This window comes from Staurois parvus, unplaced genomic scaffold, assembly GCF_062004578.1.
Source record: "Staurois parvus isolate SC_StPar_1 unplaced genomic scaffold, SC_StPar_1.0 ptg002513l, whole genome shotgun sequence".
Taxonomy (NCBI): domain Eukaryota; kingdom Metazoa; phylum Chordata; class Amphibia; order Anura; family Ranidae; genus Staurois; species Staurois parvus.
Window position 1 is genome coordinate 114,661 of NW_028320309.1, and position 20,003 is coordinate 134,663.

A 20,003-nucleotide genomic window follows, 5' to 3' on the forward strand; every position below is an offset into this window, starting at 1 on the left:
GTAAGGAGCATTCTTACCACTGACCACCAATGTAAGGAACATTCTTCCCACTGATCACCAATGTAAGGGACATTCTTCCCACTGACCACCAATGTAAGGGACATTCTTCCCACTGACCACCAATGTAAGGGACATTCTTCCCACTGATCACCAATGTAAGGAGCATTCTTACCACTGACCACCAATGTAAGGAACATTCTTCCCACTGATCACCAATGTAAGGGACATTCTTCCCACTGATCACCAATGTAAGGGACATTCTTCCCACTGATCACCAATGTAAGGGACATTCTTCCCACCGACCACCAATGTAAGGGACATTCTTCCCACCGACCACCAATGTAAGGGACATTCTTCCCACTGATCACCAATGTAAGGGACATTCTTCCCACCGACCACCAATGTAAGGGACATTCTTCCCACCGATCACCAATGTAAGGGACATTCTTCCCACTGACCACCAATGTAAGGGACATTCTTCCCACCGACCACCAATGTAAGGAGCATTCTTCCCACTGACCCCCCAATGTAAGGAGCATTCTTCCCACTGATTACCAATGTAAGGAGCATGCTTCTCAATGACCACCAATGTAAAAACCAATGTTCCCATTGCCCCCCAACTAATTGGTTTGAGATCTGAAAATTATTTCAAGGGTTCCTCTGAGGTAAAAAGTATGAGAGAGGTTGGACTAGACTAAGTCACTGGATGTTTTCTGGAAAATGATACAATTACCCCATATTGTGTCACGTCAGGAGGTATTTCAAGATTTGTAACGTTCAATAGCCGCAACAGGAAATGAGAGGAAGTTCCTCCAAAGTGAGGTTGTCACCAGGACCCTCTTTGGAAGATTTCCCCTTTTATTCTTGTTTGACAACCCAAAATTTGGGAATTTCTTTCACTCTCGGTGATAACAGTAAACAGGATAAATAGATTGGGTGAATCTCCGAAACGGGGAACATCGAGTTCTGAGACCATCAAAACTGCCATCAGAGGTTCCCTGTGCCAAAACAATATCTAAACTCTACACAGAAGAGAGAGAGAGAGGGACATGATTTCACGTTCGTAGGCTCAGTTAGGTCATCCGATTTGGACAAAGGAAGATTGTTCGCCGTTCTCTTCCCACGGTGGGGTTTCATAGACCTGGCCAGCTGTTTTCAGACTCAGATAATACGGTTAATGCCGAGCATGCAACCCAACAAGCTTTGTGAATAGATTAGCTCTTGGCTTTGTGCCGTTGCCAACTGAAGAAGGCAAGGCTCCTCTGTGATGTCCGTTTTCAGGCCTCGTTGTCCACTTTTTTGTTTTACATTCTCCAGCAAATAGAAATTCTCCCCTCATAATGAGCATGTGAACCTCAACATGATCCCTCAACTGCTTCTTATATACCCTCCCAAAGGCCGTCGCTTATAGTAAGCCAAGAACATCGTTCATTCCAACTTTCTAGGCATTGCCCAACTGCAATGACCAGAATGGAGGTACCACTGGAGCATCACATGTCCCCTGTCATCAGGTGGGAGCTATTGATTGGTTGGCAGTGGCCAGGTGATCCTCAATCGCCTAAAGTGGTGGTAGGTCATATATGGAAATTTTTCTCAAGGTTTAAAGACCAATTACCAACCAAAGCTTTCCATTTTGTTTTGGATAGAAGGAGAAATGGTGAGAGGCTCTGTTATTTATTTTTTTTGCCATCCCTGTTCCTGTTGGTGGGATCCCCCTGGTATTTCCTGTCAGGACAGGAAGTGATCTCCAACTGGGACACAGTGGTATCAATGGAGCACCAGCGGTCATTGTAGCTGTCTGTAGGAGGGCATTCCTATCTCAAACCACCAACATAAGGTGGCCCTTCTTCCACTAACCACTAAGGTAGGGAGCATTTCTCCACCGACCACAAATGTAAGAGGGGCCTACTACTACTGACCACCAATGTAGGAAGGCTCGTCTCCACCGACCACAAATGTAAGAGGGGCCTACCACTACTGACCACCAATGTAGGAAGGCTCTTCTCCACTGACCACAACTGTAAGAGGGGCCTACTACTACTGACCACCAATGTAGGAAGGCTCGTCTCCACTGACCATCAATGTAAGAGGGGCCTACTACTACTGACCACCAATGTAGGAAGGCTCTTCTCCACTGACCATCAATGTAAGAGGGGCCTACTACTACTGACCACCAATGTAGGAAGGCTCGTCTCCACTGACCATCAATGTAAGAGGGGCCTACTACTACTGACCACCAATGTAGGAAGGCTCTTCTCCACTGACCACAACTGTAAGAGGGGCCTACTACTACTGACCACCAATGTGGGAAGGCTCTTCTCCACTGACCATCAATGTAAGAGGGGCCTACTACTATTGACCACCGATGTAGGAAGGCTCTTCTCCACTGACCATCAATGTAAGAGGGGCCTACTACTATTGACCACCAATGTAGGAAGGCTCTTCTTCACTAACCACAACTGTAAGAGGGGCCTAATACTACTGACCACCAATGTGGGAAGGCTCTTCTCCACTGACCATCAATGTAAGAGGGGCCTACTACTGACCACCAATGTAGGAAGGCTCTTCTCCACTGACCATCAATGTAAGAGGGGCCTACTACTACTGACCACCGATGTAGGAAGGTTCTTCTCCACTGACCATCAATGTAAGAGGGGCCTACTACTACTGACCACCGATGTAGGAAGGCTCTTCTCCACTGACCATCAATGTAAGAGGGGCTTACTACTACTGACCACCAATGTAGGAAGGTTCTTCTCCACTGACCACCAATGTAAGAGGGGCCTACTACTACTGACCACCAATGTAGGAAGGTTCTTCTCCACTGACCACCAATGTAAGAGGGGCCTACTACTACTGACCACCAATGTAGGAAGGCTCTTCTCCACTGACCATCAATGTAAGAGGGGAAACTACTACTGCCCACCAATGTAGGAAGGCTCTTCTCCACTGACCACAACTGTAAGAGGGGCCTACTACTACTTACCACCGATGTAGGAATGCTCTTCTCCACTGACCCTCAATGTAAGGAGGCCCTTTTCTTACTACCTGGAATTAGGCTTTAAGATTCCAAAATGTGCCATATCAATGGCTTGCAGTCTTTCCTTGAGACTTGAGGCTTCCACTCTTTTGAAGGCCTCAAAGTGGAGCAATCCAGAAAAAGTGTGCATTAATAAATTCCTGACATGACACAATAAACAGAAACAGTATTATTTTGCAGAAAAGCTCCACCTTTTATCATTAAAAAAGCTGTCCTGGATCTCCAGTCAGTGACTGTGCCTAGGCTGAGATGATATCAGAAGTCTGCTGCAGGGAGGAGGAAGCATTTCCTCAGTCTCTCCTCCCCTAGTGATCAGACTGTACATTGTAACTTTGCAGAAGAAGGAGGAGGCATTTCCTCAGTCTCCCCTCCCCCAGTGATCAGACTGTACATTGTAACTTTGTAGAAGGAGGAGGAGGCATTTCCTCAGTCTCCCCTCCCCCAGTGATCAGAATGTACATTGTAACTTTGTAGAAGAAGAAGGAAGTATTTCCTCAGTCTCCCCTCCCCCAGTGATCAGACTGTACATTGTAACTTTGTAGAAGGAGGAGGAAGCATTTCCTCAGTCTTCCCTCCCTTACCTCTGTAACACCCCCCAGGAGGCTTAGAGGGCAGCATTTCAGATCCCAGGGTCCTTGGTGAATAGTGGGGTGAATAATAAGTTGGACTCCAGTCTCTTTTAGGTTTTTTACCGTTTTATTGTTGAACTCACAATAGGAGAGGGGACCTGGGGGTGCAGGATACTCAAGAAGCCCCCCAAAAAGAAGGACATAAATACTGTTCCAGCAAAAAGTCCTATGGGGACAACCTGAGAATAGATGCTGATGGACAGAGAAGAGCCGGGTAAATCTGTGGCCCTTCGGGAACAGTCACATTGTTTCCTCGCTCACTAATCTGACTTCTGTCCTCTGTAGGCAGACAAAATACCAGAGCCGATGGGCAAAGAACCCTTAGAACGTCCAGATGGAAGCTTCCACCAAACTCCTCTTCAAGAAGATCTTCTCTTCAGCCCTGGGGCCCCTTCAGGTCCCCACTCCAGCTCTAGCTGATACCAGGCCCAAAGAGCAGTCCTCCGCACATGGAGAACGAGAGAGAGAGTCCTGGAAAGGTGCTCCCAGATATGTATCATCTCCCAAACCATATCTCTGAGCACCTCAGATTGGTCGGGTCCAGGGCCCCCAGCACATGGCTTGTGCTGATGGCAGGCCCAAAGAGCAGTCCTCCACACATGTAGAACGTGAGAGAGTCCTGCAAAGGTGCTCCCAAATATGTATCATCTCCCAAACCATATCTCTGAGCAACACAGATTGGTCGGGTCAGATAAATATTCATAACCGCGGGAAGGGGGGAGGGGTTCCTGCTGCATTGCTTACTGGAGCCACCATCCAGTATCAGGCAGAACTAGGTCTGGGATAAGGGGTGGGCAGGAGGGGCAGCTGCCCTGGGCACATGAGAGCGAGGGGGACAGAGAATGGACATCTGCTCTGTGCAGATGTTGATTGCCCAGTGCCGTCCATGTGTGACCTTCTCTGTGCAGATGTTGACTGTCCGGTGCTGTCCATGTGGGACCTGCTCTGTGCAGATGTTGATTGTCCACTGCCGTCCATGTGTGACCTGCTCTGTGCAGATGTTGATTGGTGCCGTCCATGTGTGACCTGCTCTGTGCAGATGTTGATTGGTGCCGTCCATGTGTGACCTGCTCTGTGCAGATGTTGACTGTACACTGCCGTCCATGTGTGACCTGCTCTGTGCAGATGTTGATTGTCCGGTGCCGTCCATGTGTGACCTGCTCTGTGCAGATGTTGATTGTCCGGTGCCGGCCATGTGTGACCTGCTCTGTGCAGATGTTGATTGTCCGGTGCCGGCCATGTGTGACCTGCTCTGTGCATATGTTGATTGTCCAGTGTTGTCCATGTGTGACCTGCTCTGTGGAGATGTTGATTGTCTGGTGCCATCCATGTGTGACCTGCTCTGTGCAGATGTTGATTGCCCAGTGCCGTCCATGGGTGACCTGCTCTGTGCAGATGTTGATGGTTCGGTGCCGTCCATGTGTGACCTGCTCTGTGCAGATGTTGATGGCCTACTGCCGTCCATGTGTGACCTGCTCTGTGCAGATGTTGATGGCCTACTGCCGTCCATGTGTGACCTGCTCTGTGCAGATGTTGATGGCCTACTGCCGTCCATGTGTGACCTGCTCTGTGCAGATGTTGATTGACCGGTGCCGTCCATGTGTGACCTGCTCTGTGCAGATGTTGATTGTCTACTTCCGTCCATGTGTGACCTGCTCTGTGCAGATGTTGATTGTCCGGTGCCGTCCATGTGTAACCTGCTCTGTGCAGATGTTGATGGCTTACTGCCGTCCATGTGTGACCTGCTCTGTGCAGATGTTGATTGTCCACTTCCGTCCATGTGTGACCAGCTCTGTGCAGTTGTTGATTGCCCGGTGCCGTCCATGTGTGACCTGCTCTGTGCAGATGTTGATGGTCCGGTGCCGTCTATGTGTGACCTGCTCTCTGCAGATGTTGATTGTCCGGTGCCGTCCATGTGTGACCTGCTCTGTGCAGATGTTGATTATCCGGTGCCGTCCATGTGTGACCTGCTCTGTGCAGATGTTGATTGTCAGGTGCCGTCCATGTGTGACCTGCTCTGTGCAGATGTTGATTGTCTGGTGCTGTCCATGTGTGACCTGCTCTGTGCAGATGTTGATTGTCTGGTGCCGTCCATGTGTGACCTGCTCTGTGCAGATGTTGATTGTACACTGCCGTCCATGTGTGACCTGCTCTGTGCAGATGTTGATTGTACACTGCCGTCCATGTGTGACCTGCTCTGTGCAGATGTTGATTGTACACTGCCGTCCATGTGTGACCTGCTCTGGGCAGATGTTGATTGTCCAGTGCCATCCATGTGTGACCTGCTCTGTGCAGATGTTGATTGTCTGGTGCCGTCCATGTGTGATCTGCTCTGTGCAGATGTTGATTGTCTGGTGCCGTCCATGTGTGACCTGCTCTGTGCAGATGTTGATTGTCTGGTGCCGTCCATGTGTGACCTGCTCTGTGCAGAGGTTGATTGTCCGGTGCTGTCCATGTGTGACCTGCTCTGTGCAGATGTTGATTGTCCGGTGCCGTCCATGTGTGACCTGCTCTGTGCAGATGTTGATTGGTGCCGTCCATGTGTGACCTGCTCTGTGCAGATGTTGATTGTCTGGTGCCGTCCATGTGTGACCTGCTCTGTGCAGATGTTGATTGTCTGGTGCCTTCCATGTGTGACCTGCTCTGTGCAGATGTTGATTGTCCGGTTCCGTCCATGTGTGACCTGCTCTGTGCAGATGTTGATTGTCCGGTGCCGTCCATGTGTGACCTGCTCTGTGCAGATGTTGATTGTACACTGCCGTCCATGTGTGACCTGCTCTGTGCAGATGTTGATTGTACACTGCCGTCCATGTGTGACCTGCTCTGGGCAGATGTTGATTGTCCAGTGCCATCCATGTGTGACCTGCTCTGTGCAGATGTTGATTGTCCGGTGCCGTCCATGTGTGACCTGCTCTGTGCAGATGTTGATTGTACACTGCCGTCCATGTGTGACCTGCTCTGTGCAGATGTTGATTGTACACTGCCGTCCATGTGTGACCTGCTCTGTGCAGATGTTGATTGTCTGGTGCCGTCCATGTGTGACCTGCTCTGTGCAGAGGTTGATTGTCCGGTGCTGTCCATGTGTGACCTGCTCTGTGCAGATGTTGATTGTCCGGTGCCGTCCATGTGTGACCTGCTCTGTGCAGATTTTGATTGGTGCCGTCCATGTGTGACCTGCTCTGTGCAGATGTTGACTGTACACTGCCGTCCATGTGTGACCTGCTCTGTGCAGATTTTGATTGTCTGGTGCCGTCCATGTGTGACCTGCTCTGTGCAGATGTTGATTGTCTGGTGCCTTCCATGTGTGACCTGCTCTGTGCAGATGTTGATTGTCCGGTGCCGTCCATGTGTGACCTGCTCTGTGCAGATGTTGATGGCCTACTGCCGTCCATGTGTGACCTGCTCGGTGCAGATGTTGATTGCCCGGTGCCGTCCATGTGTGACCTGCTCGGTGCAGATGATGATTGCCCGGTGCCGTCAATGTGGATTTGCTTTGCTGTTGTCCTGAGACCGTCTGTTGGATAGAGATGCAGATGTAGAATTGTCAGGCCTGGCCTCCATGCAGGAGAAGCACACCGCCCACGGTTCATCCAAACGCCAATTAACCTGACAGTGTGTGTGGACTGGGGCTTACCCGGAGGAAAGGAAACACGGGGAGCGCATACAGATCATACCGGGAGAGGAATAGTACTGCGATACCAAAGATACTACGATACCAAAGACACTGATAGATATCATACTGCGATACCAAAGATACTGTGATACCAAAGATACTGGGATAGATATCATACTGTGATACCAAAGATACTGTGATAGATATGATACTGTAATATCAAAAATACTACGATACTAATGATACTATGATAACAAAGATAGATATGATACTACGATACCCATGATACCAAGATAGAAATGATACTATGCTAGAAAAAGTACTATGATACAAATGATACTATGATAGATATGGTAATGATACCAATGATACTGAGATACTAAAGAAATTGTGATACCAAAGATACTATAATACTACGATAGAGATGATGCTACGATAGAGATGATCCTACGATAGAGATGATACTAAGAGATGATCCTATGATAGAGATGATACTCCGATAGAGATGGTACTAAGATAGAGATGATGCTACGATAGAGATGATCCTACGATAGAGATGGTACTAAGATAGAGATGATGCTACGATAGAGATGATGCTCCGATAGAGATGATTCTACGATAGAGATGATGCTACGATAGAGATGATGCTACGATAGAGATGATACTAGGATAGAGATGATACTACGATAGAGCTGATCCTACGATAGAGATGGTACTAGGATAGAGATGATGCTACGATAGAGATGATGCTACGATAGAGATGATCCTACGATAGAGATGGTACTAAGATAGAGATGATGCTACGATAGAGATGATGCTCCGATAGAGATGATGCTACGATAGAGATGATGCTACGATAGAGATGATGCTACGATAGAGATGATGCTACGATAGAGATGATGCTACGATAGAGATGATGCTACGATAGAGATGATGCTACGATAGAGATGATGCTACGATAGAGATGATGCTACGATAGAGATGATGCTACGATAGAGATGGTGCTACGATAGAGATGGTGCTACGATAGAGATGGTGCTAAGATAGAGATGATGCTACGATAGAGCTGATGCTACGATAGAGCTGATGCTCCGATAGAGCTGATCCTACGATAGAGATGATGCTACGATAGAGATGATGCTACGATAGAGATGATGCTACGATAGAGATGATGCTACGATAGAGATGATGCTACGATAGAGATGGTACTTTGATAGAGATGATCAGCATCTACTTCCTGCACTGAGATGCTGGCTCAGAGATGACACAATCATGTACATCCTGGTGCCTGTGCAGCTCTTGTTCACAAATGTCTGACACAGATCATCCCCTGCTGCATCCTCACACCTTGTGACTTGCTACAAATTTACAATGTACAGTCTGATCACTGGGGGGGAGGGGAGACTGAGGAAATGCCTCCTCCTTGTACAAAGTTACAATGTACAGTCTGATCACTGAGGGAGGGGAGACTGAGAAAATGCCTGCTCCTTCTACAACGTTACAATGTACAGTCTGATCACTGGGGGAGGGGAGCCTGAGGAAATGCCTGCTCCTTCTACAAAGTTACAATGTACAGTCTGATCACTGGGGGAGGGGAGACTGAGGAAATGCCTCCTCCTTCTACAAAGTTACAATGTACAGTCTGATCACTGGGGGGGGGGAGACTGAGGAAATGCCTCCTCCTTCTACAAAGTTACAATGTACAGTCTGATCACTGGGGGAGGGGAGACTGAGGAAATGCTTCCTCCTGCCTGCAGCAGACTGATGACTTCATCTCAGCCTAGGCAAAGGCACCAATTGGAGCTCCAGGACTGCTTTTTAATCCTGTAAACTGATCCTGTTGCTGTATATGGTGACCTGTCAGGATGAAGCCTTGTAAAGTTGCTGACAGGTCCTCTTTAGCTTTGTGCTGTCTGTTTGTTGGAGTTCAGCTCAGTGTATCGCCTACATTTGCTCATATTTGTATTTCTATGTTTTTTGCATTCTTTGCCCTTTTCTTGTACAATTCACGGGAGACGATGTTTCTACGTCGATCAGTAATTCTGTTTGTCGCCCCCTCCAGGGTGCCGGTTGTACTGCCTTAGTGGTCGCCGTCGTCGCTCGAAAGCTGGAACTCACCAAAGCAGAAAAACACGTCCACAACTTCATGATGGACACGCAACTAACGAAACGGGTGAGTAAAGGGGGACAAGGTTGGACGATGGGCGCGATTCCCCGAATTAATGGATTTATTTGAGAAAAAAAAAAAGCACATTACAAGCCACATGAGGTATGGTTGTCCACATCAGGAGTCTCACTACTCTAGCTGCATTCTCTGTTGAATCCCCAAGGCAGGTGAGCGCAGTTGAGAACTCATGGTCGGAGATGTCACCACTGGACTCTCCAAGACGCAGGCATGGGATTTGAAATATTTTAGTTGGAGTTTATATATACCCAAAAAGTAGACTCTATCCCATCTTCTATTTGGGACAAAAGTGAGAGGTCCCCCCTCCCCTCGATCCCCGACCCACTTATACCCACCTACCCCAAAGCTCCATTCCTCAAGGAGTCAACCTCTCTGTAAGCTCTATGTAGGATGCTGAAAGAGCAAATTGATGACCTCACCAACCTCCTCACATGACAGTGCTTGAGGCTGGTGATTGGATATTGTAAGCTGAGAGGAGCTCACGATTTCTCCCATACCCCCAAGGAGTCAACCTCTGTGTAAGCTCCATGTAGGATGCTGGAAGAGCTTACACAAAGTTGACGACCTCACCACCCTCCTCACATGACAGTTCTTGAGGCTGGTGATTGGATATTGCAAGCTGGGAGGAGCTCACGTGTTCTCCCATACCCCCAATGAGTCAACCTCTGTGTAAGCTCCATGTAGGATGGTGGGGGAGCTTGCACTAGGTTGATGACCTCACCACCATCCTCACTTGACAATGTTCAGGGCTGGCAATTGGGCATTGCATACTGGGAGGAGCTCACATGCAGCCCCAAACACCCAAGGAGTCAACCTCTGTGCAAGCTCCATGTAAGATGGTGGAGGAGCTTACACAAGGTTGATTAACTCACCAACTTCCTCTCATGACAGTGCTTGAGGCTGGTGATTGAATATTGCAACCTGGGAGGAGCTCACGTGCATTCCCATACCCCCAAGGAGTCAACCTCTGTGTAAGCTCCATGTAGGATGGTGGGGGAACTTGCACTAGGCTGTTGACCTCACCACCATCCTCACTTGAGAATGTTCAATGCATGCTGGGAGGAGCTCACATGCAGCCCCAAACACTCAAGGAGTCAACCGCTGTGTAAGCTTCATGTGGGATGGTGGAAGAGCTTACACAAGGTTGATGACCTCACCAACTTCCTCTCATGACAATGATTTAGGCTGGTGATTGGGTATTGCAAGCTGGGAGGAGCTCATGTGCGATCCCATACCCCCAAGGATTCAACCTCTGTGTAAGCTCCATGTAGGATGGTGGAGGAACTTACTCATAGTTGATTACCTCTCCAACTTCCTCTCACGACAATGTTCAGGACTGGCAATTAGACAATGCATGCTTGGAGGAGCTCACATACACCCCAAACACCCAAGGAGCCAATCTCTGTGTAAGCTCTATGTAGAATGGTGGAAAAGCTTACACAAGGTTGATGACATCACCACCTTCCACACATGACGGTGTTTGAGGCTTGCGATCGTTCAGTGCATGCTGGGAGGAGCTCACATGCACCCCAAACGCTCAAGGAGCCAATCTATGTGTAAGCTCCATGTAGGATGGTGGAAGAGCTGACAGAAGGTTGATGGCCTCCCCACCTTCCTCACATGACAATGTTCAAGGCTGGCGATTGGGCATTGAATGTTGGGAGGAGCTCACGTGCATCCCCATACCCCCAGGGAGTCAACCGCTGTGTAAGCTCCATGTAGGATGGCGGAAGAGCCTACACAAAGTTTATGGCCTCACCACCTTCCTCACATGACAATGTTCAAGGCTGGCGAAGGGGCATTGAATGTTGGGAGGAGCTCACGTAGGATACACAAAGTTTATGGCCTCACCACCTTCCTCACATGACAATGTTCAAGGCTGGCGATTGGGCATTGAATGTTGGGAGGAGCTCACGTAGGATGGTGGAAGAGCCTACACAAAGTTTATGGCCTCACCACCTTCCTCACATGACGGTGTTCGGGGCTGGAAATTGGGCATTGCATGCTGGGAGGAGCGCCTGTGCACCCCCATACCCCCAAGGAGTCAACCTCTGTGTAAGCTCCATGTAGGATGGAGGAGGAGCTTACACAAGTATGATGACATCACCACCTTCCTGACATGATAGTGTTTGGGGCCTGAGATTCGGCATTACAAGCCATGAGGAGCTTACTGTGTATTTGCAATGGCTCAGATGGAGGAAAGGAGCAGCTAGGTCCTGCTGATACTTTCGCACCTATGGCAAAAGGGTCAAATGTGCCTCTTCCCCCCCAAAATGACCCGTGAACTACTTCGGCAGCATAGGTTGCAGGTCTTGTCTTTTTTTGTGCCCCATTTTCACCCCACCTTCTGCTCTGGTGCCCAAGTTGGCCACCTCTTCTGCCTACCCCTTGGCCTGGCTGGGGAGTGCGCCAATGGGCAAAGTCACAGGTCCTCTATGAGGTAGACCTTTCACACTGCGTGGCTCTAATTGCAGATGGTATCATCTCTTAGATACTCCATCCCGCTGTCTCGGTTATAGACTATATATATTATTGATGAATACCAAGACGAGCGCACAATGAGACATTAGCAAAATAGGGAACCCCAACATTGCTGTCTGCAGGAGGACAAACGATTGTCGGTAAATTAAAGTTACAAAGTCAAACATTGATCTCATAGCCTTCACCGACAAATGGCTGGTAAGCTGATGCCCTCTGCTGGTGAGAGCTGGTATCACAAAAAAAGGTTTTGTAAAAGGGAGAGCACAGACCTAGGTGCACTGTATGGTCAAAAAAAATATGTGCAGATCAGGTGTCTCCAGTGAAGGGTTATGTTAATACTCCATCATACAACTTTGCTCTTCTAACATTGTGGTAACAGTTTTGTGAAGACCCTTTTCTGTTCCACCATGACTGTGCCCCTGTGTACAAAGCCAGCTTCATAAAGACATGGTTTGTCCTGTTTGGTGTGGAGGAACTCTGTGTCTTGACCTCAACCCTACTGAACACCTTTGGGATGAATTGGACTTCTGATTGTGAGCCAGGTCTTCTCACCCAACATCAGTCCTGTCCTCAGAGGCTCACGATTGAAGAACTGTACCATTGATGGAGTCATTCAACTACAATCTGATACATTCTATGGCCCAAAGAATGTGGACGCGTCTCCAGATTGAGTTCAGGTGTATGAAATGAAGGGCTCTGTTAACACTACATCATACAAAGACATTGTGCTCCTCCAACTTTGTGGTAACAGTTTGGTGAAAACCCTTCTCTGTTCCAGTATGACTGTGCCCCTGTGTGTAAATCCAGCTCCATAAAGACATGGATGACCAGTTTGGTTGGAGGAACTCGAGTGTCCTACACAGAGCTCTGACCTCATCCCTACTGAACAGCTTTGGGATGAATTGGAACACTGATTGTGAGCCAGGTCTTCTCATCCAACATCAGTACCTGACCTCACAAATGGGCACAAATTCCAACAGACACCTTCCAAAATCTTGTGGAGAGCTTTCCCAGAAGAGTAGAGCCAGCTCCATAAAAACATGGCTTGACCAGTTTTCTGTGGAGGAACCTGGGTGCCGTGTACAGAGTCCTGATCTCAACCCTATTGAACACCTTTGGGATGTATTGGAATTCCAGTGGTGAGCCAGGTCTTCTCATCCAACATCAGTACCTGACCTCACAAATGGGCACAAATTCCATTGGACACCTTCAAAAATCGTGTGGAGAGCTTTCCTAGAAGAGTAGAGCCAGCTCCATAAAGACATAGCTTGACCTGTTTGCTGTGGAGGAATCTGAGTATCCTGCACAGAGTCCTAATCTCAACTCTACTGAACACCTTTGGGATGAATTGGAATTCCAATGGTGACCCAGGTCTTCTCATCCAACATCAGTACCTGACCTCACAAATGGGCACAAATCCCAACACCTTCCAAAATCTTGTGGAGAGCTTTCCCAGGACGGTAGAGCCAGCTCCATAAAGACATAGCTTGACCAGTTTGCTGTGGAGGAACCTGACTGTCCTGTACAGAGTGCTGATCTCAACCCTATTGAACATCTTTGGGATGAATTGGAATTCCAATAGTGAGCCAGGTCTTCTCATCCAACATCAGTACCTGACCTCACAAATGGACACAAATTCCATTAGACACCTTCCAAAATCTTGCAGAGAGCTTTCCCAGAAGAGTAGAGCCAGCTCCATAAAGACATAGCTTGACCAGTTTGCTGTGGGAGGAACCTGAGTGTCCTATACAGAGTCCTGATCTCAACACCATAGCCACAAAGAAGGGGGGGTGGAGGACAACTCTTATTTTGGAATGGGGCACCCAACAAACCTATGCAGATGTGATGGTTAGGGGATCACAAACCTTTGGCCACATGGTGTGACAAGGAGTATGTTGTGGTATGGAAATGTTTAAGCCCAAAGCTGAACTCTCATTTATCTTTGGTAACTTCCAATAGATTAACTCATTGACTATTTAGGGTCCCTTCGCACCAGAGAACCAGAGCAGAACTGTTGACGTGGGTTGCATTCTTTTCAGTAAATTGCATTTTTGAAGGATTCCAATTTAGCTGACTTTAATGGCCAAATAGTCAATACTCCATAATGCAGCGCTCAGGATTTTTTTTTTCCTGATGCACGCAGAATGTTGGTGTGACCCATCCCCATTAAAAACGGCATTTTTTTCTCAACGTTGGAAGGTGCGTGGAAATGCACCCGTTTCCAATCGTCTGATTACAGTCTCCCGAGCTCAGTCAGTGAACTCTTGAGAAGGCTTTGCCGAAATGTCAGGCGATCGTAATCGGGAAGGCTGATGGATGATCCGAAATAGAGTGTTTTCTAACTGCCGAAAGGGAACATGATGGAGATTCTGCCTTAGATGACACTACACAGACACACCTACAATACCCGCATGGCAGTAATCCAGATTTGGACCTAATCAATGTAGTATGAATCTGCAGGGACATAACGGAAACCACCTTTCGCACCCAAGCATCTGAGATGCTGGTTGCCCAAGTGAGAACAAAAGCTAACAGATGTCCTCCCTCACTTTGGAAAGTGGTGGTGCCCCTTAGTGCTGAACAGATGCCCCCACACTTTGGAAAGTGGTGGTGCCCCTTAGTGCTGCTGAACTGGCGAACCTTGCCCTCCCACTTTCGAAAGTGGTGGTGCCCCTTAGTGCTGAACTGAAGAACCCTTTCATCCCACTTTGGAAAGTGGTGGTGCCCATTAGTGCTGAACAGATGCCCCCCACTTTGGAAAGTGGTGGTGCCCTTTAGTGCTGAACTGATGAACCTTCCCCTCCCACTTTGGAAAGTGGTAGTGCCCCTTAGTGCTGAACAAATGCCCCCCACTTTGGAAAGTGGTGGTGCCCCTTAGTGCTGAACTGATGAACCATTCCCTCCCACTTTGGAAAGTGGTGGTGTCTCTTAGTGCTGAACTGATGAACCCTCTCCTCCCACTTTGGAAAGTGGTGGTGCCCCTTAGTGCTGAACAGATGCACCCATACTTTGGAAAGTGGTGATGCCCCTTAGTGCTGAACTGATGAACCATTCCCTCCCACTTTGGAAAGTGGTGGTGTCTCTTAGTGCTGAACTGATGAACCCTCTCCTCCCACTCTGGAAAGTGGTGGTGCCCCTTATTGCTGAACTGATGAACCCTCCCCTCCCACTTTGGAAAGTGGTGGTGCCCCTTAGTGCTGAACAAATGTCCTCCTCCCCCACTTTGAGAAGTGGTGGTGCCCCTTAGTCCTGAACAAATGTCCTCCTCCCCCACTTTGAGAAGTGGTGGTGCCCCTTAGTGCTGAACAATATTTATTTGAGGGTTTGGGGGATTTGAAGGTTCAGGTTTTGGGGGGATGGCCTTAGTGCTATACTTCATTTTGGCCTTTGATGCTGAGGTCATAGAGTAACAAAAGGGACTCTTCTTGGCCTCCGCTGAGAGGTTTGGCTGAGCTCTAGGCTTCATTGCTTGGGAAGATGGGTGCTATACCTACACTTCTCTCATGGCCGTTATCATGACTTGGGTCTTAGAGGTGAATTCGGAATCTGCAGGTACATAACAGGACTACAGAGTTCAAGGGACCGTGTACATTGTCCGCACTGGGTAAGGTAGCCTTACTGAGAATTTAGTTGGCTCCACCATGCTCCTATCAAGATTCCCATGTAGGATTTGGCTTGCTGAGCTGGTGGAAGGGTTATGCCCACCACCCTTGACAGCATTCAGGACTGGCCATTGATCACTCTGACTGTGGAGGCAGGGAGTGTGCTATGTGTTCACCAAATACTGGGTGTTTCTTGTTGGGGCTGGACTGGTGTGACGGGGAAGTACAGGGTGGGGAAGTACGAGCTCTAATGGGTCCAGTGAGAAATGCAAACCTGTGACTTTGCCCAGTATGAGTAGAAAAAATGGCTTCCTTGGCTAAAAACGAATTACCAAACGAATTCATGTTCTGCCTGGCTACACTGCCAGAGAGATGGAGCTGGGCTTTAGATGAATGACAACATGATATCAATGATGATGTGGGAGGGGTAAGAGGAATGGTGGCATGGTAGGAGTGAGAGGAAAGACAATGTAGGAGGAGTGAGAGGAAAGACAATGTGGGAGGAGTGAGAGGAAAGACAATGTGGGAGGAGTGAGAGGAAGGATGAAGTGGGAGGAGTGAAAAAAGGATGATGTGGGAGGAATGAGAGGAAAGACTATGTGGGAGGAGTGAGAGGAAGGATGAAGTGGGAGGAGTGAGAGGAAGGATGATGTGGGAGGGGTAAGAGGAATGGTAGGAGTGAGAGGAAAGACAATGTGGGGGGAGTGAAAGAAGGATGATGTGGGAAGAGTGAGAGGAAAGACGATGTGGGAGGAGTGAGAGGAAGGATGATGTGGGAGGAGTGAGAGGAAGGATGATGTGGGAGGAGTGAGAGGAAGGATGATGTGGGAGGAGTAGGATGAATGATAATGTGGGAGGAGTGAGAGGAAAGACTATGTGGGAGGAGTGAGGGGAAAGACAATGTGGGAGGAGTGAGAGGAAAGACAATGTGGGAGGAGTGAGAGGAAAGACAATGTGGGAGGCGCACACATGATGTTGAGAATGTCATGTGATGAGGGCAGGTGAGGCCCGGTACCTGGAGAAGCCTAAATTCTAACATTTTCAACACGACTTGCAGATAAAGAACGCGGCAGCCAATGTCCTGCGAGAAACATGGCTCATTTACAAGCACACCAAACTGCTAAAGAAGATCGACCATGCCAAAGTCCGCAAGCACCAGAGGAAGTTTCTGCAAGCCATCCATCAGTGAGTAGAATCCTCCACCACTGACGACCTCTTCCTTGGCTTCCATGTGACTCCTCCCAATGCAATGTTTGTTTTACAGATAAACTAGACAAATGACAAAGGATTTCCAAAGCACTATGGGCAGGGATTCTCCAAAGGTTGCTAGGGGTTCCTTGAGCAATTTCTGCCCCTCAGATGAGTTTCCAGTGACACCATACTGACCTTTTTATATATCTGTAAGGGAGTAATTCTTCCCATAGACCACAAGTGTGAGGAGCATTCTTCCTATTGACCACAAGTGTGAGGAGCATTCTTCCCATAGACCACAAGTGTGAGGAGCATTCTTCCCATTGACCACAAGTGCGAGGAGCATTCTTCCCATTGACCACAAGTGTGAGGAGCATTCTTCCCATTGACCACAAGTGTGAGGAGCAATCTTCCCATTGACCACAAGTGTGAGGAGCAATCTTCCCATAGATCACAAGTGTGAGGAGCATTCTTCCCAATGACCATAAGTGTGAGGAGCATTCTTCCCAATGACCATAAGTGTGAGGAACATTCTTCCCAATGACCACAAGTATGCCAAGAGCAAGTGAAACTAAACTTTCTTCTTCTGCAGGTTACGGAGTGTGAAGATGGAACAAAGAAAGTTGAGTGACCAAGCCAACACTCTGGTCGATCTGTCAAAGGTAAGTGTGAAGGAACCTGTTTTGGTCCATTCGGGCCGGGTGTCCACTCTGAAGGTCACCCGTTACTTCAGCATTTCTGAATGCAGAACAAAACCTTCTCTACGGGCGTCAGTTCTACTGTCTCCATCCAATGTTTCTTGTACTGTTTTTAAATGGTACATTTTAAATTGTAGATTTTATAATAGATCATTTTTTTTTCTATTTTTCACCCCCCACCTCTTCTGCGTTGAACAAAATTCCAGTTTCTACCTACCCTCGTCGTGTTCCGGTGCCGTCCCGGACTTCCTCCTCAGTCCAGCGTTGGCAGACGACTTTGGGCAGAAGGACACTTGCGTCATTCTGCCCACTTCCTGACAGCACAGTCGTGTAGACCTCGTCATCCCACAGTACTGGAGGACCTCCTAACATTTATGAATAGATTCGTCCTTTAATTTGCCTGACGAACACAATGCCTTAGAGAAGCGCACAGCAGAAAAAATTTGTCTTGTTTCAGATTTGTTCGTTAAATGAATCATTTTTAATTTTGTCCTATTCGTTCAATGATTTCAAAATTCGAATTTCGGATATTTGTTCTGTTCTATTCTAATCTATTTTTTCTATTTTACTCTTTTCTATTCTAATTCTTTTATTTTCTATTCTATTTTATTATGTTTTATTCTATTTTTTATTCTATTCTGTTTTTCTATTCATTTCTATTCTTTTATTTTCTATTTTACTATAGTCTGTTTTATTCTATTCTATTATTTTTTTTTGTATTCTGTTATATTCCTTTCTTTTCTGTTTTTTTTCTAGTCTGTTTTTTTTTCTATTCTATTCTGTTTTTTCTATTATATACCTTTATTTTGCTTTTCTATTCTAATCTGTTCTATTGCTTTTTATTTAATTCTATTCTTTTATTTCCTATTTTTTTTTCTATTCTATTTTTTTTTTAATTTTATTTCTGTTGTATTCCATTCTAGTCTTTTTTCTATCCTAGGTTCTACTAATGCTATGTTCCTTGTAGGCTCTATAAACAATCACTGACCGGTGTCTCTTGTTCCAAACTTTCTGCAGATGCAAAGTGTGATGTACGACCTCATCACGGAGCTGAACGACCGCAGTGAGGACTTGGAGAAGCAGATTGGCAGCCTGGAGACCAAGCTGGACCAGATCACTTCCACCTTCAACACTCTTCCCGTCCTCATTGTGGATGCCCTCAGACAACAGCAGCAGCATCTGCTCTCTGTGGTCCTGGAGTCCCGGGGACTGGGGGTAGCAGTGGGAACGCCACAGACCCCTCTTTCTGACAGCCCCATGGGGATCAGTTCGGCGTCTTTTCCGACGCCACACACTAGCTCCAGCAGCTGCTGAGTGGGCAGAGGAAAAGACCTGGCCTGGGGGTGGTAGACCCCAAAACGTACGTGAGCCCTCAGTAGGAATTATTTAGGAGAAGATCGGGGACTGCTGGCTTCTGAAAAAAAAACATCACGTATTCCTCAGCTAACACGGGATAGCCTTTAACATAGGAAAGCAGCTTGCCCTTGTGATGGGCTAGAGGTCCAGGAGAAGAACGCCTTTTCGAGAAGTCGGGAGGACGGTACGGTGTGTCCACTCATCGACTGCCAAGTGACCTGCGATGCTTACCACGGGTGATCAACCCAACTTCAACACGTTCTGGGATCTTCCTGACATTGCCCGTTTTCCATTCTTCTACTGCCCTCCGGGCTCTTCCACGGGGGCTAATCCAACCGATGGCAAGGTCCACCTGCGATGCTTACCACGGGTGATCAACCCAACTTCGACACGTTCTGGAACCTTCCTGACGTTGCCCGTTTTCCATTCTTCTACACTTCCACAGGGGCTAATCCAACCGATGGCAAGGTCCAAATTCACGACCCGTTCTTCTTCCTCCAGACGTCCATAAATCAAGTGCCTGCACATCGAAGGTGGTTCATGTCACGACCAAGTGCGTCCCCGCAGGAGTTCCGCAAAAGAAGACGGAAGGATCCAATTGTGGTCGACCACAAATCGGGGCTTGCGAAAAAAAAAAAAAACAGAACAGGAACTCCTCGTGCTTTCACACCCTGAAATTCTGTGCTTGGCCTATGAATGCTACGTTTATACTCAACAAACTGCTGTATCAGACAAATTTCGACGCAAAAAGGGGCACCCAAACGTGTCCCGAAGGCTTTTTTGGGAGGGGGGGGTGGGGTGGCGGCAAATTAACGATCGACCTGCGTTAGACTTGAGCACACGCCACTTCTTTATGTATTTTTGCACCAACAACAACCAAATAGTAGAGTCAAATATATATATATTATAATATAGATATATAGAGAGTATCTACCAGCGCAAAGGTCTGGCAAACGATTATAAAGGTGGGGGAGGGGGGTTGGGGGGGTCGTTTTAGGAATCACTGTGTATTTGCAGCCAAGGCTTGTTGCTGCCGAACAAAAATGCCGTAGCTCTCTTTGTAGCTTCTGAGCTGCCGTTTTCTAAGCCCCTACTGCCAAAAAAAAAAAATTTACATGCTACAAACAATCAAATCTGAGCACCTGCTCCTTTTTTTTTTTTTTTTCGAATGCCCGAACGCGTGTTCGTCCATTTCAGAGGGGAGGCGG

At 47.7% G+C, this 20,003-nt stretch overlaps 1 protein-coding gene across 1 annotated transcript in view; it reads left to right on the plus strand.

The window, feature by feature from the left end:
• Nucleotides 1-19,579, plus strand: part of LOC149430703 (small conductance calcium-activated potassium channel protein 3) — a 110,974-nt gene extending 91,395 nt beyond the window's left edge. Inside the window, exons 5-8 of the mRNA XM_089666076.1 lie at nucleotides 9,345-9,455; nucleotides 16,608-16,735; nucleotides 17,334-17,403; nucleotides 18,457-19,579. Coding sequence (XP_089522202.1) covers nucleotides 9,345-9,455; nucleotides 16,608-16,735; nucleotides 17,334-17,403; nucleotides 18,457-18,753 — 606 coding nt within the window. The 3' untranslated portion in view covers nucleotides 18,754-19,579. The remainder of the gene's footprint in view (nucleotides 1-9,344; nucleotides 9,456-16,607; nucleotides 16,736-17,333; nucleotides 17,404-18,456) is intronic.
• The last annotated feature ends 424 nt before the right edge of the window (nucleotides 19,580-20,003 follow it).